This window comes from Notothenia rossii (genome assembly GCF_949606895.1).
Source record: "Notothenia rossii genome assembly, chromosome: 7".
In the NCBI taxonomy this organism is placed as follows: Eukaryota; Metazoa; Chordata; class Actinopteri; order Perciformes; family Nototheniidae; genus Notothenia; species Notothenia rossii.
The window spans coordinates 22,771,267-22,795,837 of NC_136905.1; the positions used below are offsets into that span (position 1 = coordinate 22,771,267).

Here is a 24,571-nt window from a genome sequence, read left to right on the forward strand (position 1 = left end):
CACAGGCTGACATCCAGTTGGGTTGTTGGTTGTGTTTCTGAATTCAAATGAACATAATTAGTAGGAGATAACAATATATTGTCACAGAATTGCACACATAAATGTCAATATTACAAACTAAACAATCTCAGAAAAATACTTAACTGAAAAAATTGTCTTCAAATATCCACCAAGAGCACAATTGTTTGAGTTGTTCATTTACCTTTTTTCCCCCATCTTTGCCATTCTTGTGAGTTGTTAAGGAACTGGTCATATTTATAACATAAATCTCGGTTCAAATCAATTCAATGGATTCTACATTTCCATGCTCCATGACCCAGATGTTGTAACTATTCATTCAGCAAGACTTATCTTTAGGATTGAAAAAAGGAGACTACAATTAACCTAAGCATATGTTGTTATACAGACTGGATCATATGGGTGAATGATGGCTGTAGGCTGCATTTTTGGAATAAAACAGGTTAAACACCAATATCACATCAGCTTGAATGTTCACTGTCATATGATCACAGCTGCTGTGAAACTAACAGAAAGCTGCATCTCTTTATTGTAATGCTTTAAGTACAGAGGTAAATGAGAAAGAACAGTGACCTGAGATGAGAATATGATACATTTGAAAAAACTTTTTTGGGTCAATATTAATATAGATTCTTGAGATCATTAATGAAAACCTGACTTTATCTATATTTGTTTTGTATGTTCTATCAGATGTCTGTTTCATGTTAATGCGTTCATTTGGTCTTCTTTAAATAGTGTCGGTGGTGCATTATGTGACTCAGTGTGTTAAACATTCACAGACTGTGTGTTTCTTCACTAAAATAACTGTGAATCAGTGTTACTGGTGCACACACACACACACACACACACACACACACACACACACACACACACACACACACACACACCTGGGTTTAAAAAATGAGTTGATCTGCACCAGTTGGCTGACTCACCGTGACATCACTGTGCTGACTTATCAGTTCACCGGGTGGAGAGATCCCAGCTGTGTGTGTGTGTGTGTGTGTGTTTTGTATCTGTTGCGATGGTGAGCATGGCGCCCACACAATGATGAATAACTTGACTTCCTCTCCTCCTCTGTACACCCTTAGCGTATTAACATCTTTTAGAGCGTTGCTTTTATTGCTTTTAGATTGTCTATTGTTTTTACTTGCACTTTTTTTACTGTGTGTGAGCTGTGCTGTGTTATTTTTTGTATGTTTTGTTTTGTTTATTTGACTGTACAGCACGTCTGGAGGTTTAAAGTGATAAAGCTGTATTGTATTGTACGACTTCTGCTTTTCTCATATCTCAGGATCGCATGTCCTGCTTCTTCTTTCCACTCAACATTTACGTCTCTTTTGTCGTCATCTTCCTCTTTCTTTGAACAAAAACAACACCATCAGCAACATTCAGAGTATTAAAGCAGAAGAGCAGACGGGGTGACGTGGTAAAGCAAACGATAATACTTTCATTATCATATTACAACACGGCAATGGTGTGTTAAATCTTACCGAACATCCTTTAAATGTTAAGATGAGGTCATTCTTCTTTCTTATTCTTCTTGAAATTGATGAAAACATTGGGAATTTAGAGAGCTCCACATTTGATTATTTATTAGCTCATTGCTGTTGCCTGTTTGATTTTTCAGCGCACAATAAAAATGCATTCAGACAGATACAGATTTAAACAGTTCCACATTTTCTCATAATACTTATTTATTAGCTCATTGTTGTTGCCTGTTTGATTTCTCAGCCCAAAAGATAAAAGCATTCAGAAAAATAAAGGACCTAAGCAAGTCCACTATTCTAACTTTCTTGGTTTCTTGTCCCAGTCAGTAAACCATACTTTTTAAATGAGCTTTTCCATGAACAACATCAAATGTTTCTGTGGTTTTAAGCATAGTGTGCTCTTCTCTGCTCAAAATCATTATAAAACATTTCGCAGAATGGTCATATAATAATAATAATAATAATAATAATAATAGATTTATTTTGTTAGCGCTTTTACAGGTGCTCAAAGACGCTTTACAGATATATCAACATGTGCTATGTTGATTTTACATGCCCTATTTTAGTCCTGGTTATCTTGCTTAAGGTTTAAGATAACCATGGAGCCGCCCAGAGTAAAAACATTATGTAAATCTATTGGATATTTATTCTCAAACAAAATTACTGTTGCAATGATAATGTATTTTTATTGTAAAATGAAAAAAGATAAAACAGGTTTGTGCTGAAATCATGTAACATTCTACTTTTAATCCACTCTTGGATACACTCCTTTATCTGAGTATGATTCACATTCACTGTGTAAACAAAGACTCCCTGAATAAAACTATTCAATCTCATGTAAATACAAAAAGAAGTTTGATTTGAATGTTTGTTTAAAATGAACCCTTCCAGTTCACAGTGATCTTGTGCTGTTCCCTGGGGCTCAGCATCCTGAACTGGTTACCTGGGCAACATGTCCTGTAGGTCGGCCACCACATAGGCGACCACGGCCCACAATGCCGAGCAGAGGTTCATTTCTTGAGGGTCCTGAACACTCATGGTGTCGCCTTCACTGTGGTGGAACCAAAAGTATCGACTGTCTGCCACATGGAGGCTAGCACCTGGAGGAGAGATTGAGAAATATATATTTCAAACTGTTCCAGTGAATGTCACATGCTGAAAATAGACATGGAATTTAAAGTGAATTTATTTTACATTGGAAAGGAAATTGGTGTAATCCCCAAGGGCATTTCTGTGGAGGAGGAACTTGTGTCTGACTAATACAAGGAGTGGTACATAACTCATCAAAGTTGTTGACCAACTCTGACCTAGTGTTAGTGAAACAAAAGTCACTCAGAAATTCATGGAGAGAGAGAATGCAGAAGTCTCATTTTTAATTAAAAAAAAACGATTTTCACTTCTCATTGCTTTGATGTTTCTATTTAAATCATCTTTATCTTCAGTCTGCTTTGGTTTGCTTTTGTTTTAGGAAAAAACTGTTATTCTTATTTGTTGAAAGAAAGAACATTTGTATTAGTTTATCTTTTATAATTTACCAATGTAGGGGAGCTTTAGTTTATGAGCTGAAACACTAAATATACATATCTGTTAGTAATGTAATGTACAGTACAGTCTCTCCTGTTTGGTGCTTGTCGGTTAAATGCAATGGCTTGTTTTCACTCTGGGATTCTGCCTTGTATGTGGGGGCAATGGAAATGTGATAAAGCTAATAAGAGTGTACTTTGATTTTAGAAGCTTTCGTCAAACTATTATTTCTATGGTCAATAATGAACATCTGTTTTCAAGCCAACAGGAACGAGAAGGGCTTCAGCAAATCACAATATCAGCTAAGTTAAAGGGGGCCTATCATGCAAAATGCACTTTTGTATGTCTTTTATACATGAATATGTGTCCCCGGTGTTCCAGGGAACTCACCAAGTGTCAGAAAACACAACCCTCTCTATTTTCCTCCTTAGCCAAATCTCTAAAAAAGGGGCTGCAACGGATCTGATACAGACTGATCCAGATTTGAACACTGTCCTGACGTCAGGACGGTGGCGCTACGGATATTGGGCCAACTCTCCACCTATCAGGGGAATGTGGGGTTGGGCCACGGCCACTGCCCAACCTCTCATTCGCATATAGGCTGTCGGCAGCCTAAAGTTCGGTGGCCGGCAGGTGCAAACGCGGAACAACGGCCTAAAACGCATTCATAAGCAGGAAACACCTGCAAATAATGAAATGAAAAACAAACAAACCCCGAAAACAAACGCAACAGAAAAACGCTGCAAATACCAAAACGATATGCAAAGTCCAACGCACCTACAAATCCCAAAACACATTTTAAAAAAAAACATTCCGGAAGTGCTCCAGGCCTCTAGGGGACATAGAGCGTCATCTTTATATAGCTAGCGTTAGCGTGCCTAACTACTACACCAGCTGAGGAGAGGAGAGCTTCACATGAAGAGAAGATAAAGTGAGGGAAGAACATTGTTAAGAGATGACAAATCAAGTGCAGGAAAATAACACGGGCCATAGTGAGTGCCGTGGAAAAAGGACATTTGAATTCTTAGCAGTTTGTTTATATGTATGTATTTGTGTATAGATGTTGCAACTATACAGAGCTTTAGCAATTGCCTGTAACTATGGTCATGCTAATAAAGCTATTGAATTGAATTGAGAGAGAAAGAGAAGTGACAACATGTGAAGAGGGACAAAGTAATGACAGGAGAGTAGTGCATTAGACATGCTCAAGAACAAATATAGAGAAGACATTCAAGGAGAGAGAGACAAAACACAGATTAACGGTAAACATGATGTGTCTTTCTATTTATTTAGCTAACCACTATTTAGACTATGTGTTTTTGATTGACTTGATTAAATGGATTTACTAAATCAATGTATGTCTTTTCAGGCCGCCATGTTTTGTCCTCTCTGTGGCCAACATCTGGGGACAGTTCAAGTGTTCTCTGGCTCCTGTGGCAAACAACATCTTAAACAACAGTAAGTTCACTTTTTTTGTATTGTATCTGTTTCAAATGCAAGAAATAAGGATTCAACACACTACTCTGTTTAGAATACTAATTGGCATACACTAGTTATCAGCATGAAGGACACATTTTTTCATTGTCTGTTTATGTGAAATATGTAGAAGCCATCATTAAATTGTAGACCAATGCATGATTAAATACACAAAACAGCATATATTATACATGAATAATTGTGTATTAGTTATATCTTTATAGGAGAACATTATACATTTAGAATCAGATTTTGAGACAGTGAGCGGCTGGGAAAGTCACACCGCCATGGGGCACAAACAGTTGGTATGACATGATGTTTTCTTCGCATTCTCAGGCATTCCATAAGGAGGGTCAGGAACTCAGGCTTGGGACCACCAGTGTCCACTCCATCCTCAGTTTGTCGCTCATCATCAGTGAACTTAACTGACGTCGAATGAGAGGGGTCGAATGAGGCACACTTTTGTCTTCTGGTTCAGACTGGCTATCAATAATGATAGGTGCATACCAGGGGCGGACTGGGACTACAAATACTCTCGACCGACCCACTTCGGTACCGTACTCTGGGGCTCTGGTCAGACATCATTCTGTTCCACGTAGCGCGCCCCCTATAGGCCTGGAGCACTGTGTGTTTTGGGATTTGTATGTGTTTTGGGGTTTGTATGTGTTTTTGACTTTGCAGCGTTTTTCTGTTTCGTTTGTTTTCGGGGTGTGTGTGTTGTACTTAGTTTACATCACTTCTGTACATGCAGCGTATTTTGGTTGTATTTGTTTTCAGGATTTGTTTGTTTTTCATTTCATTATTTGCAGCTGTTTCCTGCTTATGTATGCGTTTTTGGCCCTTTGTTCCGCGTTTGCACCTGCCGGCCACCGTACTAAAACTCCCCCAGTCACATCTATGTTTTTGCGTACTCTAACAACGATGTCGTCCAAGGGAGTTAAACGTTGTGTTGTTGTTGGCTGCAATAATCTGAACAAGGGCAAGGTACTGCATGCACTGCCATCTCTGGAAAAATACAGGAATCTGTGGCTAGAGTTTATTTTCCAGGGACACGTGCCAGAAGACTACAACAGATTTCTGCTTGTGTGTTCAGAACATTTTGCCCCGGACATGTTTATGAACTTCGCTCAAGTCAAAGAAGGATTTGCCGTCAGACTAAGGCTAAAACCGGGATCAATACCCACCATCCGGGACCAGGCCAGCGAGGCCACATCCAATTTGGAAGCTGTAAGTTTTTATTTAGCGGTGTTTTCCCTGAACACTATTCTAGCTTGTAGCATGTAACTTCACCGTATCAATGTCGTCTCAAACCCAAACAGTAATCGGTTAGGTGATTATATGTTTTTGTAACATTTCATTTTTTACGCTCCGCGGTCTTTGCTTTTATTTTAATTATCAGGCATTTGATAACATGCTCAGACATACTGCCGCAATTGCGATCTGTGTGAAGGCTGTAAAGCCACGCCGTAGCAGATAACACAAGTATCATCGATCTGTAAGCTACGCTACGCTAATGAGACACGTTTTTTGCAACGTTATATGTAAAAGCTTTTATGTGTTTACTTGTTAGCGCACATGAATTTAAATGGGTGTACTGTGTGTGTGTGCACGACTGTTAGGATCTATGGGGGAGGGGGGAGACACACCACGAGTAAAACCGAGCTAAAGCACCGTTGGTTTGTTGTTGTTGTCCTCCAGCAACAGGCTAGCACTCATTACAGTCAGTCTACTGAGCTCAGCCCCTATCCTACACATCATCTGTATCCTGTCAGAAACACAGCATGCACGTTACGGTTCCAAACTAACTCAGATTGGAAAATTGAAGATAATGTGATGTGGTTGAAAGCACCAGACCATTCTAGTAAGCGAACATTAGGGTGGGATAGTTTTGTCAATGGATTATTTATTTTTTTAAAACGTACACTCCAGTCCAGCAGGTGACAGTAAAGCAGGTATCAATGCATTTCCAACCGGAACTAGATGGGCGTCACTTCGGATCTAATCAAATGAGAGGAGTTGACGTTGGTTCGTTTTTAGCTTGGTTAGCTTATCCTCTCGTGTCATTCAGCGGGCCAACATGGATCGAAAATGTTCCTATCCGGACTGCAGGAGCACGGAGGGCTTGCACCCCCTACCCCCCGACCCGCAGCTGGCCCACCGCTGGCTGCAGGCTCTGGGTCGGTTCGACACCCCCCCCTCCTCTGTTTACGTGTGCTATCTCCACTTTACGCGCGAGAACTTCTCCAATTATGCAGAGCTGGAAATGGAATTTAAAAAGCATCTTCTCATAAACCCTGAATCTGTCCCTACCTCTGCACAAGTGGTGCCACAGGTGAGGCTTCCAACCCAGCATATGCAAAATAAGCACATAGGCTACTGTGTGTACATTATCATACAGCATAGCGTCCCTTTATTTATATTTAACACACTCTGGTTTCTGAGCTTGCCTGATATTAGACATTTAGTTTTGCTAACCTACTAAATGTTCCATATTAGTGAAAGATTAGGCGACACAAGTTACCGATTGGCATACTCATTTTACAAAAGTGTTTTGAAAGTCTAAAGACAATTTCATTTTCTTTCGATTGCTTCCATGTCAAGTGAACCAATGACTCCGAATCCATTCAAAATACTATTTCTTCACTGGGCAAGGAGGATAAATTGTTGTTGATTCATTGGATTGTATTGCCTAAGGAGAGCAATGCACAGATATGAATATGAGTAAGAAGACCAGAGGGAATATCTGTGGAATAACCAACCTGAAACTCGCATTCAATATTTTAGCATGTTATTTTAAAAGATATTTGTGATGATGGATGTATAAAGTGTCACTGTTTCCCTACGTTTAGGGTACTGGGGACAGTTTCTGTCAAACTTCGCCTGCTGTACGACACGTAGCCTCCCAGACTGACCCTCCAGAGATATTATCAGACACTCAGCTATCCATAAAAACAGAACCTCTAACGAGAAGATCAGTCGGCACACAGTTATCCAAGAGAACTCTGCAGAATCCCGTTCGCAGCACAGGTTTGTAGTCCTACACATCATCAAGTAGCTATGTGTAAAATGTTGTTTCCTTTTTTTGTGTATTAACTTTAATACTACTTTAAAATGATAATACTAAGTGTTCTCATGAATGTTCTACTGACATAATGACTTGTTTCTTTGTCTTTACTCTGAAGCCACCCAAGCGAGAGTGCCCGGCAAAGATTGTGGTGTCTGCACCCCCACCTTCCCCTTGGACAGTCCACTGCTGCTCCTACAACCAACCATGGTTAAGAGACCACCAAAGAGACCTCGACTCAGCCTATCAGACGAGGAGGAAGGCCCCTCGGAAGGCTGTTCGTCTATGGGGATTAATGAACCAGGGAATTCAACATGAATGTGGACTCTTTGAGCAAGGCAGCAGGATTTCAGCCGCTCCATTGGAACTGTTTAATAATACTGTAGAAAACTCAATGCCCTTAGGCAACTCATTCTCCCATTTGGTTACTGCTTTAAAAATGGGGTTTGTGGTCTGCCTGGCTAAATGTGTAATGTGTTTTTATTAACTCGTTGTTCCTCTTCTTTATATAGTTATACCTCAATGTTTTTTTCTGAGAACAGTGCTGTTTCACTTCTCGAAACTAGACAGGGTAGGAGAAGAAGTTTGGATAGTGCAATAGCTACCAGAACCACAAAGATAGAAACAAACTAATTCCTATTTTCACTATCAAAAAATCCATCAGGACTGAGGCAAACTGATATGGATCGGTACAGCTTTTCACCATCATTGCTAATCAAGGGATGCTGAATTTAAAATGTACAAGTGTATCAGGGGAATGTGAAATCTTTGATATTTACCCAAAAGGACACTTTTTTGACTACCAGGTTCAGTTTCAGCTCTACATGTGCTTTTTCCTGCAGCTTGAAGCTGGTTCATTTACTGTATTTCATGTTGAAACAGTAACCAAAAGGGAAAAGATGTGTCCATACAGATTTAAATGTAGCTTTTGGAGCTACTGGTTATGTGTGCCGAAAAGTATTTCGAGCAGGCCAGCAGGAAAACTGATATTTAATCTTTAACCTGTGAATTGTCGGTGGCCGGATCCTATCTCACAGGTTTCGTCATTTAACTTGCTGTGTTCAGAGATGATTATCTTTTTCATTTTTATAGGAAAAACATACAGTACATGTTCGATATGTGTTGTTATAAAACAAAGTTCTCTTTATTCATAATGTGTTGTTTGTTTATTATTCTTTTGTAGTTTAATGTTCATATTGTTAGCACACACTCAGGAGGGAATCTACTAAGCCCTGTTTTTGATGTTGTAAAATAGACCTTGCTTGTAGGCAAGATAATTCACCTAACATACAATTGATAAAAGGCTTACAATATGTTCTAAACATGTCAAATTCATTTCAGCTTCAACAGAATGAATTTCAATGAAGCTGAATTCAAGACAAAATAAAAATGCCAGTCAATAAAGGACAATAAAAAAAACGCATCTGTAAAATTGTATAATATCATGTTACTGGAAGATTTCGGGTCACAAACTGTAAGACAAACCCAATCTTTAACTGTTGGAGTCAAGAACATTTTTATTTTATTTAAAGTGTCATGAAACAAAGTGGCCGTGCAGCTAATTATTATAATTGAGCAAAAGGTTAAACAGGAACATCTATCTAAAATAGTGCGATTGTAGACAGTACTTACACAATGAGTACATAATGTGTAGTTGCTCAATTGGTCTTATCTTATATTTTGGTTTTCAGTTCCTCTGCAAACATTACTATTAAGATGTCCCTTTGTAAATCAATTTCCTAACTCAACTACTCTAAAAGTGTCCTCTACATCTCACCTGACAATAGCACACATGGATTTCTCCCTCAACTAGTTCTCCTAGTCTCTGATTTAAAGATGGTATGTACTAAAAAGTTCAAATCAAATGTGTTTACGGTAACCTGTCTATAAGATACACAACATCTTTCTGTTTACGTTGCAATTTCACTTCTATATAAGCTAGTCAGATTCAAATATCTTAAAGCCACAATAAAAGGAATACACTGTCAGATATTAAGTACATGAATGGTGAGGGTTCAATCTGTTTCTACAATCATCTATTCAATAAATCCAAAATCAATATACATTTTTTCGTCATGGCTTTTTACGGTATCTCCCCCTTACTGCTAAACTACAAGTACGTTTCAAGTATCTGCTTTACCTACTTCCCTGTACTGTACTGTGTCTAAGTTCATAAATGAGGATGTGATTCTGTATAAACAGCACTTTAAGAGAAGGTATTAAACCAGAACCACATAAATAAGGATGAGTTACTTTCTCATTTGAGTGTTTCTGCATTTTCTGTTATAATATAAAATATCCTATCATGATCATTTGTTGCTAGTGGCAGACAGATAGAATAGACATATTGATTTAACTGACCTGGTACTCCTGCCTTTAACCACGGGGAGATGTCTGTCCCTTCTCCGTGTGCCTCCAGTTTGGTCGTATTAATGGGAGCCAACAGTTTAACCACTTCTGCCATCACCTGTTGGTACGGATACAGTTTAGTGCTTTTTCACACAATCTGTTGTACACCAGCAATTTCAAACAAGGCTCGCTCAAATTAAGTATTCTATTTCAGAGATTTACTCATGTTTACATTACATGGCCTTTGTTATTCAGACACCATACTACAAACCCATTGTAAATATTAAGAGACCATCTAGCTGCATGAATAAAAGACGAGTCATCCTGTGGTTACATGGATCTTCAGCATTTACATGCTCAACAGAGACTATACTAAGGTTACTGTAAATGCAAGGTTCAATCTGGAGTTTAAAATGTTCAATCTAGGAAGTCAAACATAAAACATCAGATTTACTGGACTGATCACTAATTCACCAAACCTTCCAGAATCTTGCATTTAAAAAAGATACAGACTTTTTAACCTAAATAAATACATTCTGATAATCTTGTGACCTGTTTTTCAATCCTAACCTTTCGTGCTGCATCACCGCCATTAAACTGCAGAGCCTCCGGGGTGAATGTCCCCAAGTCAGATTCCATGACCAGGTCAAAGTTCGACATGTTCACCTGTGTGGGAGAGAAGAAGAACATAGGGGAAGGGGACTAAGCATGGTGAAAGCATAAACACATAAAAAACATATGTGTGTTTATAAAGATAAAACAAAAATCCATATTCATTTCTTCATAAGAAACATCCTGCTTCTTACCAGTAGTAATGATAAGCTTTACTGCTTTTACTGTGAGTTTTCTGTCAGGTACTGCAGTAGTAGTATACAGTACCTTGTGTAGATCAAAGTACTGCTGCGCCCCGACCCCCCCCTGCTCCTCAGCGGTCCACAGCACCGCCCGCAGGGTTCTCCTTGGACGCAAACCTAGAAATAAATTAAGATTCAAATCAACACAATAAGCTAGAAATAATTTAAGAGGAGAAAGAGTGCAGCTCCAATTAACAAAACGGCCATGTTTAGTGATGAATGGTCTTTTTAACCTTTCTTTAGATAACTAGTAGGCTCTATATATTCCAGACTACAACACTTTTCATCATTGGATCTGATTCTGTTGGTTTGATGATCATGTCCCCACTTTTTCGGATGCATTATTTGGTCCAGAAGAATACTGTACTGTATATCCAAGCGTGTTCCCTTATTCTGTGTGTTCCTCTACAGTTGGAGGAAATGACTGTTTACACTCGGAGGAATTGTTTTGTAACTTGTCCCTTAGTCAGAAATGGAATACTTCCTTGAAGTTTGTTGAAACACCCATGTAGAAAATGTAGTTTTTCTCCATTTGATTATGGAGCTTTAGTATATTCTGTCCTACTAACTGTTAGAGTTGTTGTCATTTGTTTAAAAAGAAGGAGGTTGCATAAAGCTAAATAATAAAGTCAATCATTTACTTGACATTGTTTGCTTCTGAGCTTGTGTAGGCTTGCTGCCGTCTGTATACTTTGGATCTATCTCTGCAGTATGAAACATTGTTCGTTTTGTGGAAGTTTATCTGGACGGTACATTTGTTTATACAGTGTCTCTGTTTCTATATTACCTAATTCCTTGATGAGTGACAGGGCCTCCCAGGAAATCATGGCTCCGCCTCCATCATCCATGGCGCCCTGACCCACATCCCAACTGTCCAAATGGCCGCTCAGTAAGACAACCTAACAGAATGTATAAATAAAGAGATACATAAAAAAAAGAAACAATACATTTGACACTGTGATGGGAGACTTCTGCTTATGAATGTATCCTGAACTTTTTTTCTCTGGATTGAAGTGTGAGAGAATAGCACCGGATAACGCTCTCTGAGCTGGTGATGCTTTTTGACAAAAAGGGCAGAGGAACAGAGTCACAAAGACAACAAAACAAACAAGACAAGACACACACAGTTCAGAGAGACATCCACATTTCCAGGAATGTAGAGGGGTGGGATTCCCGTCAGCGGGATGATCCTGACCTGATGTTCCAGGTTAAAAAACTAAACGAGCCCACTCTGGACAATGACCCAGATGCCACACATTCCATTACACTGGGAGGAAGTGTTTCTCTTCTTATACAACTATTATGTGTTTTTAGCCAAGCTGGTGGCGCGGCTTTGAGGCCGGCACCACTTAGGTCCAGACTGAAATATCTCCAATAACTATTTGATGGTTTATCTATACATTTTGTACACTCGACTATTCTATTAACACCCCCACTAGGTCAAAGCGTTATCCAGTGATTAATCTGCACATCTACAGAATTTACCCATTGCACACTTAGATTTATGATCAGTGCAAATCTGAATCAATGTCAAGTACCAAAAATAGTTATATGTCGTAACTAAATAACAGAAGCCTTAACACCAGGAGATAAAAGATTTAGAAAGGAAAAAAGACTGAAGATGTCGAAATTAAGTGGGTGGAAAAAGTGCTAGCGACTCATCACTCTCAGATGACCGATTGGATATGAAAAGCCTAAACTGTGGAAATGACTCACCAAACCTCAAATGTACATCTTTCTGTTAACTGGGCACACACACCGCACACACACACTCACTGCGACCACAGCTGATGCTATTGCCAGCTGAATCAACGTCCAAGAGCCAAAAATGATGTCAGCTATGACATTTGTTTTATTTCCCTTTTCTGTGCGACCAAACGTTGGTTACTTGACAGACTGTTTAGTTAGCAAAGAAAACCAGAGTAATGTTTTAAAAGAAGAACATAACAAAATGCTTTAATATGTTTAAGCAATAGCTCACGACAGGCCGTGGTATATGCTCATTATATCACAGCTAAGGGGCGTGGTTCGGCCCGACGTGAAGCTACATTTTACTACACAGAAAATATCATAACAAATAACGTTGTGCGCGAAAAATCACGGTTGAGAGAAGTTGAATTGACAAGTAATAGTCTGCTACTAGTATTGCTATACTACTATGTCTCAAAAACGAATATTAGATTTCTTTAATGGTCCCAAAGCCAAACAACCAAAAAACCCTATCGACTCGGAGTCCCTGCATGTGGACACAGACAACTGTCACTCCAGCAGCCCGGAGGAGAGAACAACCGCGGCCGCGGCTCTTATTAACGACGTTGCCCCTGTCCAGCAGCTAACAACAACTCAGTTGCCCTCAGTGAAGAGCCTTGCCAGCCCAAGGAGTTTACATTCCCTGCCAGGCGGTTTGGAAAGGAAACATTCACCCGATCCTTCAATTCAGGCTGGTTTAAACATTGGACATGGCTTCACCATATAAAAGAAAATGATAATGCAGTGTGCTTCTTCTGTTGCTCTGCAATAGAAAAGACGCTCGTCAGTGCAGACAAGAACAGGGATGGGAGTTTTGTTAAAGGAGGGTTTAACAACTGGCGAAAGGCAGGGGACAAATGTAGGGAGAATGAGAAGTCCCATCAACACAGAGAGGCCGTCAACAAACTAGCAGCATTAAAACGAAAACCAATTAATGCGCTGCTCTCACAAGCTGTTGCTAAGGAACAAATGACTGAACAGACTGTGACTTATTTCCACCACCCCTGACCGCAAGACCACCTTCGGTGTTCTGTAGCCTATGCTGTGTGCGCGCGAAGAGAGGGTCAGAGAGAGTGAGAGAGAAGTTCAGAGTTACTCTTTATTAATATTTTTGGATGGTTGCTCTGTGTTCACTTAAATAAAATAAATAAATACGTTCATTTAGCGCTTTTCTAGCATATCGCACAGCCAAATTCACAAAAATGTGCAATTGTGTAAAATGTGTAAATTGTCACTGTAGAAACCTATGATTATTCATGTAGGCCTATTCCGTTTTAATCTGTTTAATATTAACACTGCATCTGTTATTGTTATAAAATCCGGTGCGCAGTGCACGTTCTAAAGTTCAAGTGCGTTGTTATTGATACCCGGCTGCGTCTCAATCAACAATAAATCGTCTTCTGATTAGAAAGAAACCTGCTGCATTTCGTGTGTGAAATCCCCCCACCCGCCCGCACCCCCAGCTCTGACTGACTTCCTGCATCCCTGATCTGATAGAGAACTGTAGCCAACAAGTCCTCCAACTCATACGACCAAATAGGCCGATTGTTCAGGCCCTTATTATGACCAAATATGTCATTTGTTCAGGCACTTAATACGTCCTATAATTACGTTTTAAAGTTTTCGCCCTCTAGTGCTCCCGTTGAATGCAAACGTTACAGAGGGTCGTTTATTCACAAATAACCCTTGTTGTAAAATCCTAAATTGTAGGATAGTTTGGCCATTAAAACGCTTTTTGATTAGATTTCTAGCGAGAAGTGTATATTGTACTTTTAGAATCCACGTCCAGTCGATATGTCGGATCTATAGTTTGATAGATATTACGAAGATGATTTGAGGTATGCGGCAGCCTCCATGTAAAGTTACGGGTTGAAAACAGTATTTCCGGTATCGACGTCTTCATAATAAAACCAATGATCAAATGATTTAACAGTGATATCTGCAGTACTCATCAACTAAAAAACATCAGTTTATCCTTGTTAATTACACAACATTTATTGGTTTAAATTGTGTACAATTCTTTGTGTTTTTCCCATAGGTTTTTCTCTTTCGATTCTGAGAGACACCTTTCTTTTTTCAGAGGTCTTGATAGGCTAAAACATTGATTGTTTTAGCCGCAATGCATGTCGGGAGATGGTGTTTATATGATATGAAATCGGCAAAAACATCTTTTTAAAATTAAATAATACTTTGTTCCGAGTGTTCTTGCTTTTCTCTTTGGAAGTCATCACATAACGGCATTGTAATATACGGTTCGGCTGCATTAAATATGGCATTGCACTGAAACTGTATTTTCCTTTACCGTTCTGTTTTAATTTCACAATAAGGTTAATAGTCATATTATGTTTGATATTATTATGTTTTATTAACTACACCACTGGTTTTTTAACCCGCACCGCCTAGTGGTTAAAGCACATTATTGAATTTTGTTGTTGAATAAGTTTTATTTGATGAAAACATTTAAATATTAAGAGTAGCCTACATACAAAATTGAAAATATCAAGAAGATACTGTAGTGATCTCTACAAAAAAACAGTTTAGTGCAGAACGTTCAAAGATATTAACAGGAGGATGTGCAAAACAGACAAACTAATAAGGCTTTATTTAAACATTAAAGAATACTTTAAGTTAACGTCTTCTTTTGAATAAGAAAAACGTTGGGGTTATCCACAGATACATATTAAGTCTGACAAAGTACTTAACGTTCAATATATTGCATAGTTTATTTTGGCACTTAATCACCTTCCTTGAATTTGACTCAGGTGTAACTAAAGTCTGATTTAAGGGTTGTTTATATTTCACATCATTAATCAGAATCTGAAAAGTAACTCAAATAAATGTAGTCGAGTAAAAATACCAGGTTAACCTCTGAATTGTAGTGGAGTAGAATAAAGTAGTATGCTGCTGTAACAAAAACATTTCCCAACTTGGGATCAATAAAGTATATCTTATCTTATCTTATCTTAAGATGATCGATGGCTACTGCCATATTTGCAAAATGTGCCTCTGAACCTTGACAAGTGCTTGTTTCAGGCTTATCAATGAACAACAGGAGGGGTCACAGACATAAGACCAGCTGTTAAATAAAGCTCTTCTGACCTTAGGTGTCATGTGGGTATATTAATTCACCCATTCATTAATTATATGTTTTAAATTTGATAACACCACTGTGTTTCGTATCCCCTAAACCTCCAGGGTGTACACAGTTTAATACTGGCAACTTCTAATTGTGGGAAATACGAAAACGTCTTATAAAGAGACGTGCCATAGAACATGTTGCTGGGCTGGACCCGTCCAATTCCAGTTTTGGATAGTCTGCCGTGGTTCCATTCCATTTCATTGAGCTGTTTGACGCTCAGCGTAACATTGTCGCACTGCCACTCCAACATCCAATCACAGGGATTGATGACTAATCACGGGGTTTGTAAAGCAAGGCGGATGTTGTAGTCCCAAATGATAGCTGGGGATTCTGGGTAGTGTAGTGTCTTCGGAAAATGTAATGTCTAAATTCCGAAAAAACTATTTGTTAGAATAAACTGATGTTTTTTAGTGGATGAGTAATGCAGATATCACTGTGTAATCATTTGTCAGTGAGGGGAATATATCCGGTTTTATTATGAAAACTTCGAGACCGGAAAAACTGTTTTCACCCACGCTAACTTTACATGGAAGCTGCATACACGTTATCCTGGCGAGACCTCAAATTATCTTCGTAATATCTATCAAACTATAGATCCTACACATCGACTGGACGTGGATTCTAAGAGTACAATATACACTTCTCGCCAGAAATCGAATCAAAAAGCATTTTAATGGCCAAACTATTCCACAATTTAGGACTTTCTAGAAAGGGTTATTTGTGAATAAACGTCCCTCCGGAGCGTTTGCAATGAACGGGCCGGGAGCATGTTGTTTCTTACACGACCACTAGAGCACCTCTAGTGGTCAGGTAAGAAACAACATACACTTAAAACGTGTCTCTGGGTCGTAATAAGGGCATGAACAATCGGCCTATACGGTCGTTTTTTGTAGAAGGACAGGCTGACTGTAGCAGATACGATCGTTATCGTCCTCGTGTGGCTGCAGCGTTAAACCGCGCTGCGCTGTAGTGGAAATGCGCAACAAGCAGGGTGGAAGTTCCATGCAGGCTTTAAATGTGTGAAACATGGAAATGGTAAATGTCAGTTTGATCAAATCTGATGTGAAGCTTTCCAACTGTTTTCTTGCTATGCTGCAGTTTGTTTCAGTCACGTTTCACCTCTCATCTTCACAAATCAATGCAGCTACAATTTACATACCTTTCTCAGCTATTTAGTAAATGCTAGTTCAACCCGATTGGGAATCTCCCTGTGGATAGGGAATGTCTAACCTGCTACTCTTCCACTGTTAAGCAGATAGAAGCTACAGCTTTGAGCCCACAGTAAGGGACCGCCACACAGTTTTCGTCCAAAGGCTCCACATTAAATCTGTCTCACAAGTACTAACTTTCTACCCACACCGGGCAATGTGTGACACTGCCCTGAACCCATCGCAGCATTCAAGCCCTATCCACTGAATAACAGAAGATTATTATTATTTGTATCATCATACAGTACTGCCTCCTCTGCAAAGTAGTAGCATTGTTTAAAAGAAGTATGCAGCAGCAGCACCTTGTCTATTGATAAGGTTCTACCTGCCAGGCGTGCCCACATACTGTATGTACTAATGGCCTGTGTGTCATTGTGTGACACTGCACTGCAAGCTGGTCCAGGTAAATATCTGATACTGATCTGGACGGTGATAGGCTTCTGACTCAGAGCAGGGATATTTTCCACCCTCCGTGATTTAAGAGAAATAGACAATAAAATGCATGTAAGCGTTTCTCTGCATGTGTCTGCCCTGTGAGACACTGACCACCTCTCTAGGGTGCATGACACTTTTGCACAATACATGCTGTCATCTGACTATTGTATTCGTTTTGCATTTGAATACCTCTGCTATGCAACTTCCCCATTTACCAACGTGTTGTGTTCTAAGCATAGTAGTTTTAATTTAAAAAGACTCAAAATGAAAAGAATACTACCGTAATAATAGGAACATACACCCTAAACTAAATTGAAATGTTATCTTCACAAATCAAAACTATGTTTGTAGCATAGGGGATAGGTTTCAGGAAGTCTGTAATTTGAGTTGAGCTGAAGCCAAGGCAGCAATATTTCTCAAAAACAATTTTTTTTTTTTTAATCATCAAAAATCGACATGTCTCTTAAAACCAGCGTTGTTTTCCCATCACAACATTATTCAAAGAGACTGAATGAAAGAGACAAATCTAAGGATTTTCCACAGAGCTGAGCATCAGCACTTTTCTGGACAGATTAGATAAGATATGGCAAAATAAAGGCAGACTGTGGCAATATCTGAAGTCGGACAAAAAAATTGACTTCCTTCCTTAGTTACTTTCCTCACCCTGCTAACCCGTTAAGAAGAGAGAGGGAAATACGCAAGAGAGAGAGACAAGAACATAATGACAGTGTTTTTCAAGACACTTGTTTCCCGTACAATTCTTTCAAAAGGCCGACCCTAATATCCTTTCCCAAACACTAAAAGAATGGAAAAGAAAGACCATTGCATGAAAAGGTAAATAAGTCGGAAATGCAGGAGTTTGAGGTCTACCTGCTCAGGGTGTTCCCAGCCTGGTATCTCAGCCACTGTGTTGAAGGAGTCAGCATCCGGCAGAGTCTTGGCTCCCATTGTGAGTCTGACCACGATCCTCTGCCCTCTCTGAGCCATACGCCACATCAGCTCAGCATCCTCCACGGTGATACAGGCTGAAGGGATGCGCATTACTCCATCTTGGTAGTCCTGCAAACCTGTGTGGGGACTAGAGAGGGACAGACGGAATGGATGGAGAGACATTTTCATACATTTCCTTTTAGAAAGATGGTGTTGATGAAACTTTATTCTGAAATATTTCTTATATCACAAAAGGTACATTTTCAACATAAACAAAGACAAAACATTTGAGACCATAAACAAGGATATTTAGATAGATAGATACCTGTTAATAGAGAATGGCGTAATAGAGCGAATGAGCGTGGCCACAGCCCCCACTTTGGCTGCCTCAGAGGCGCCATAAGCACGGTAAGCCACCGTCTCCCCGTAGCTGACAAATGGTTGGTTAAAGACTACAATCCTCCCAATTGCTTCGCTGGCTCTTTGCTTCAGTTCATCAAAAGACTGAACTACCAACACCTCTGCCTTGATACCTGGAGAGATAAGAGAGAAACATAGAGGAGTAAATGGAGGTGGATGAAAGGTGTTCAAATGATTGATAGAGTATGATCTTTACCCTCAGGTGGTGTCCCAACACTGCTACCAAGTCCTAGTATAGCCAGACTTTTGGCCCTGGGTGCAATCATTTCTGCACTCTCCTTCCCTCTTACCCAATGTGGGATTTTGACTGGCTCTGGGGAAGAAAAGTGGCAAAAACTGTTACTGTCCCATAAAGCAGAGTGCAAGACCTCTCTGAAAAAGCAAGCATCCCAGTGAGAAAGATAATAAAGCAATCTCACCTAAATGTACGTCCAACCCATCCTGTGTCATAGCATTGTACATGTATTTAATGGCCATCTTCAAGTTCTGTGAGCCACTGACACGGTTCCCGATGGTGTCGGTGAAGTCGGCCAGCCGTCTGTAAGAGCGGTTCTGGGCAGCTCCAAAAACAGCCAGGTCAATGATCTGTTTGGCCACATCAGCGTAGCCTGCTACCTCTGCAGCTACGTCTGAGCCTGGGATCACAGAGAAACACACAAGAAAGAACTCAATATTTAATCCTTTTTTTGTTTATCCACCATGTTTTTTAACTTTTTAAAAGCCTTTCAGTCCAAAAGTCAGAATGCAAAACTAGCGTGTCTTTGTCACTTGAGTAGATACAGTACAGTATATTGAGTGTGGAGGGTATGACTGAGTCTGCACTTCATATCCAGGGTTCATACACTTTTTCACCAATGATTTTCAATGACTTTTCCATGACTTCTCAATGAGCTTTACCTAATTTTCCATGACCAAAGAAAAATGACCACTGAAAATTGTTTATTTTAACATGAAAGAGGAAAATAAGGTCTGCATATGAAACATATTGTGCCTATCTAAAACAAATCAAATAGTAGGCTTACTAGCTTCTACACGCTAAAGCAACTGTAGTCAGGGATGCAAACTCATCAGGTATGAAAACGGTGACAAGGATCCGAGCCCCCGACCCCACGGAATATTGGCTTTAAATGAGGAATAACAGAGGATTTTAGCAGTCAGAACAACTAAAGCAGCAGTGTTAAGAATAACAGAAACGCTGAAGAGTCACATCTAATAGAAATATATAAGAATTTATTTTAATTGTGTAGCAATCAGTTTATAATTTTGGCAGCACTGTTGAGCATTTTGAAAATGTATTTTCATGCCTCTGTGCAAGGCTTAGTCTTTCTATCTGTATAGCCACTGGTGTAAAGTAACTCAATTCATAAACTCAACAAGTACTATACGGGGGTACAGTTTTGAGATACTTGTACTTTATTAAGTATTTCAATGTTTTTTTTCTTTGTACTTCTATTCCTCTACAATTCAGAGGTACATGGTTTACTTTTACTCCACTACATGTATTTAATCCCTTTAGTTACTTTACAGATGTTTACTGAATGATGTGAAATAATCAAGTGTTGAATCAGACTTTAGTTCCGCCTGGAGTAAATTCGGAAGCTACCCTACACCTACAGCAGGGGTCGGCAACCCCTGGCACGCGTACCAGCATTGGCACGCGGCACCGTAACCAGTGGCACACTAGGAATAAGTGGAATAAGTGTGCAAAATATTTAAATTTTATTTTCGGATCCTGAACGAGACCGCCGCCAGAGCGCGTCTCCCCGTTACCTGCAGAAGGAAGCATGCACGCAACGCAGCCCCGCTCTCTTTATCTCCAGGTGACTTTCTGCCGCTTTCCTCCGTGGCGCAGTGCCGATTGTTTCACCACAGAGCAAAGCACTTCACAAATTGCAGTACACATAAGGAGCTGTACAAATGCCGCAGTTTTTGAGTGGCTGTGTGTGTCTTTAGTTGAAATCCCAGTGGCGATCTGCTCATCTCTCATCGAAATAATATGCTACAGTACAAAGGGGCGGACTGGCCATCTGTGTGTTGAACTTTCCTGTTGGCTCCCAGATCAATAACCCACTTTAGCTTAAATGACTGGAGAGAGGCGAGCTCTTCTTGGGAGGTCGTTGCATTTATTTAGCTGTTCTTCTGTTTCACAAAATACATCACAGACCTCTGTTTTTCTGCTTCCTCGTTTCACTTCCAGAAATATACACAAGTTCCCTCACTGTCGCTCTACCATCCACAAACACACATGGACAAGCCACCCTCCCCGCTCTCTCTCTCTCTCTCTTAAAAGGGACAGCGATCTCATCTCACTCTGTATGACCCTAATATCATAACATGTGTGCTCTGGAGAATCACAGAACGGACGATCGTCCTTATTATTATGCTGTTTAAACCAATTATTTAAATGTGTTTGTTAAATTCGGCATCATGTAAGTTGCGCTGACAGGTCCACACACTGCTTCCCCGCAGCGAGGCTCCCCCGCCCTCCTGCTGATAGTTGACGAACGTCAAGCTCCTCACCCCCCCCCCCCCCCGTTGATAATTTTCGATCATTGGCACGCTGATAACATTTTTTTTCTTTAAATGGCACTTCCTATCAAAAAGGTTGCCGACCCCTGACCTACAGTATAGGCCTACAAAGTCATTCAGACTAGCTGCACCTTTACCAGCTTTGAGAACACTCATTAAACACATCATATATATTATTCTGAAATGGACCAATCTGCACAATGACAAATTTGAGTGTCGCTACTTTAACTATATTTTTATGATAATAGTTTTCTACTTTTACTTGAGGAACATTTTGAATGCAGGACTTTTACTGAAACAGAGTATTCCTACACTCTGGACCTGTACTTCTACTTTTACTCAAGTACAAGATCTGAGTACTTCTACTTTTACTCAAGTACAAGATCTGAGTACTTCTACTTTTATTAAGTACAAGATCTGAGTACTTCTAAAGTACAAGATCTGAGTACTTCTACTTTTACTCTAGTACAATATACTTATACCACCTCTGTTTATAGCCTATGAAAAAAACTATTAGAAAAAGAAGGCTAAGGCTAACGATAGCAGATAGTGACAATGTATGCTAGCTAGCTAGCTCAACGATTCCTTAAATAATATTGCGACAGAAAAACTTTTCAGTTCACATCACGCTCTGCCGCTCTGCTCTGAACGGCCCGTTCTAACAGCTGTTCACCAGCGGTGTTGTCTGTGCCACAGTGACTCCGCACAGTTAACGAACGCACCATAGATAATGTAGCTGACCCTCATCCCGGAGCAGCAGAGTTCAGCCGGCCCGACAGGCAGGAAGACACGAGCACCCAGTTCGCGCTTCATATATTAAAAAATAACACCATGCGACATAACAGCTCGCGACCGCAGATGTTATGTCGCGATCAAATGTAAATTATATTTGACGCAACTTTAGTTACATTTCCATGACTTTTCCAAAACTTTGGGGAAAATATTGTTTTCCATAACTTTTCCAGGACCTGGAATTTGCATTTTGAATTTCCATAACTTTTCCAGGTTTTCAATGACCGTACGAACCCTGCATATCATTCTACACTAAATAGACCGGTGTGTAGGCAATGTCTTATATATCCAAAAATTGAGAAGAGAGAATCACAGGTTAGAGATTTAGCATAATGTTAAACAATGGGTTCCTGTTAATAAAAACATTCACACCCTTAGTCAGTCAATTGACGTTGTCTCGTCTGACTATATATTTTCTCAAGAGTGTAAGGGTGTGTACGGAATGCGCTTGATTAACAGCTTATTTACTCTCCTATTGAGTTGCACGGGACTGATTCCTAGCAAAGCTTCACCACACTGTAACCTATTAATATGTCCAACTAGCCAGAGTCATTGCAAATACGTGTGGTTCTGCATGGCCTTGAAGGAAAAGTAACCTCTTTGACCAAATAAATAAATAAATCATTTCAAAACTGATTTCTATACATAAGCATACCTCTATTATTACTGCATGTCTGAAGGTAGGAGGGTTTGGGTTACCTTTCCTTGCAGTATGATTGGATACAGCCATTGACCTCATGGACCCAGCAGATTGAGGGTGACAGTCACATAAAGATGAGAGCATGGACATAAACATGAAGAGAGAGAGGAGAGCCATCTGCAAATAGAACAACGTAGGCCTACATGATTAATAGCTTCTTAATTAACCCTCTGACAGGAAAATTACTAACATGCTCATACTGACAACACGAGGCACTACTGTATTTTCAGTTTGAGCAAGTCGTAGAAACTTGATCTGTATGCCAACGGTTCGGAAAATAACCAACAACAGAATGTTGTATGAGCTCAGAGAGTTGGTTTCAAATCACGAGTTTTAATACTGTAACACAGCTACAATTACTTTCAGTTTGGATACTGAGAGCAGGCACAGAGACAGTGTATATGGAGCAGGGTACATAATGTTAAAATTGTACAGCTTTACATTCAGTTAGAGCTCGAGAACGTAAGTAGTAGCGCGAGCCATCAATTGAAATGCACAACTAAAGTAAGATAACTTTACGTTATTGGCTACCGTTATAACAGTCACATTCACACCGCTTTATCCAGAAATAAGAAACGTTACGTCAGATGAAATCCTACAAGTAACATTAGCTGATTTAATCATATAACTTCATTTGAAATCTCCATAAAATATCACCAACACTAACCCTTTAGGCCTAGTAAGTGTCGTTGTTAAAGTTGACTATACTGTTTGCTGGAATGCCGGAAAAACATAAACATTTCCGTACTCGTGATTTCAGCGTCCTAATAAAGGTAAACTTCCGGTCCCGCTGTTTTCACAATAAAAGCACGATCTTTACAAATTAAAGGGAAGAGTTTGAGTTTAAACTATGGTTTAAAACCATAGACTGGTTTAAGGTTTAAACCCCTAATTATTTTCATATAGAATAATATATTAATGAAAGACCTCATGATAATCAGCCTATTCAACAGCAAAGTATGCATTCTAAAACTACATAAAAATAACCAAGGCTTTAATAAAAAAAAAAAATGCATTTTGATGTTTGGCCTGAATTTGTGCCAATTGCAGTTGGAAAGCGGACAGTGCCACAATACGCCACTGTTGGAATGCGTTCATTAAAAGTGTTTTTTTTCTTCCTTTTAATAGTTTAAAACGCCACTATATTTATTTTTTAGAAAACACATTTTTGCTTATAACACTTGATGGTAGCCTAGAGGTCAACACATTGGTCTGGCCGGGGTCAAACAGCCATTGATAAGATTTCCACATCTCTTTGTCAACAATTTAAGTTGCCAAATAAGTGTCCAGTGTTTGGTATGTATTGTATCGACGCTGCAGAAAGCTACGTGGCGTCCATCCCTATTCTCTACCACTAATCTTCTGCATTCCACTGCAGCCATTGACATTCACTGTCAATGTCCCAGCCTGTGAGAAGGGCCAGATGAAATATTTATTTTTACTTTCCTTACACCCTACTATGACCTTAGTATCTTACTTTATTTTTTAACTTATGTACAGAAGTTAAACTCCTGTTTACTTTCAGCGATTTGCTTTTTACATAATGATATATGACTTCCAGTGTGTGTTTTGGAAAACAGCTCAGCGTTTGGCTCCACTCACATGCTGCTGACGTGGTTTAACACAGTAGATTGAAGCCTTCTTTTGGCACCTCAATTGTAAGAGGATGTTTCTTGAGGCTGGGAGGAAAAAAAGGTCTGCACCACTGTGCAAACAAGTAGAACAAATGCTACAACAGCTTTTACCTGCAACTACATCTAACACGTCATAATACCAGCTCAATACTAACTATAAGTGTCTGGACATTAATCTAACAATTGGATTGCTGTTGAACAATTTGCTTAGGAGTCTGTTCTTGGTTTGGCCTTTTTCACATAATATAGATGTTCTAAATTAG

General features: G+C 39.5%; 2 protein-coding genes across 4 annotated transcripts; one reads left to right on the forward strand and one right to left on the reverse strand.

The window, feature by feature from the left end:
• Positions 1 to 1,583: 1,583 nt before the first annotated feature.
• Positions 1,584 to 23,457, reverse strand: LOC307046995 (carboxypeptidase Q-like). Of its 2 annotated transcripts, XM_079693691.1 has the most exons (11): positions 23,342 to 23,457; positions 22,674 to 22,791; positions 19,073 to 19,288; positions 18,850 to 18,966; positions 18,559 to 18,766; positions 18,174 to 18,381; positions 11,560 to 11,671; positions 10,798 to 10,889; positions 10,489 to 10,584; positions 9,931 to 10,036; positions 1,584 to 2,605 (listed from the first exon to the last, which is right to left on the reverse strand). In XM_079693691.1, the coding sequence occupies exons 2-11, from the start codon at positions 22,789 to 22,791 to the stop codon at positions 2,445 to 2,447; spliced, it is 1,434 nt and encodes a 477-aa protein (XP_079549817.1). In that variant the 5' UTR covers positions 23,342 to 23,457; the 3' UTR covers positions 1,584 to 2,444. The 2 variants fall into 2 exon arrangements, with proteins under 2 accessions (XP_079549817.1, XP_079549818.1); XM_079693692.1 differs by lacking the exons at positions 22,674 to 22,791; positions 23,342 to 23,457 and adding an exon at positions 21,905 to 21,966.
• LOC307046997 (uncharacterized protein) lies at positions 5,372 to 8,716 on the forward strand. Of its 2 annotated transcripts, none has more exons than XR_013810305.1 (3): positions 5,372 to 5,732; positions 7,355 to 7,532; positions 7,688 to 8,716. XR_013810305.1 is itself a non-coding variant. In XM_079693694.1 (3 exons), exons 1-3 carry the CDS (start codon positions 6,583 to 6,585, stop codon positions 7,885 to 7,887), a joined length of 633 nt encoding a protein of 210 aa, XP_079549820.1. In that variant the 5' UTR covers positions 5,790 to 6,582; the 3' UTR covers positions 7,888 to 8,716. The 2 variants fall into 2 exon arrangements, 1 of the variants encoding a protein (XP_079549820.1); XM_079693694.1 differs by lacking the exon at positions 5,372 to 5,732 and adding an exon at positions 5,790 to 6,837.
• Positions 23,458 to 24,571: the final 1,114 nt, after the last annotated feature.

What these genes read in the sequence shown, in the direction of transcription:
- LOC307046995 (XM_079693691.1), bottom strand. Translation starts at nt 22,791, where the DNA reads ATGGCTCTCCTCTCTCTCTTCATGTTTATGTCCATGCTCTCATCTTTA. An exon ending in CAATCATACTGCAAGGAAAG is followed by an intron (nt 19,289 to 22,673) that starts GTAACCCAAACC and finishes CTGTGATCCCAG; the next exon opens with GCTCAGACGTAGCTGCAGAG. An exon ending in AGTACTTTGATCTACACAAG is followed by an intron (nt 10,585 to 10,797) that starts GTACTGTATACT and finishes TCTCCCACACAG; the next exon opens with GTGAACATGTCGAACTTTGA.
- LOC307046997 (XM_079693694.1), top strand. Translation starts at nt 6,583, where the DNA reads ATGGATCGAAAATGTTCCTATCCGGACTGCAGGAGCACGGAGGGCTTG. An exon ending in CTGCACAAGTGGTGCCACAG is followed by an intron (nt 6,838 to 7,354) that starts GTGAGGCTTCCA and finishes CCCTACGTTTAG; the next exon opens with GGTACTGGGGACAGTTTCTG. An exon ending in GAATCCCGTTCGCAGCACAG is followed by an intron (nt 7,533 to 7,687) that starts GTTTGTAGTCCT and finishes TTTACTCTGAAG; the next exon opens with CCACCCAAGCGAGAGTGCCC.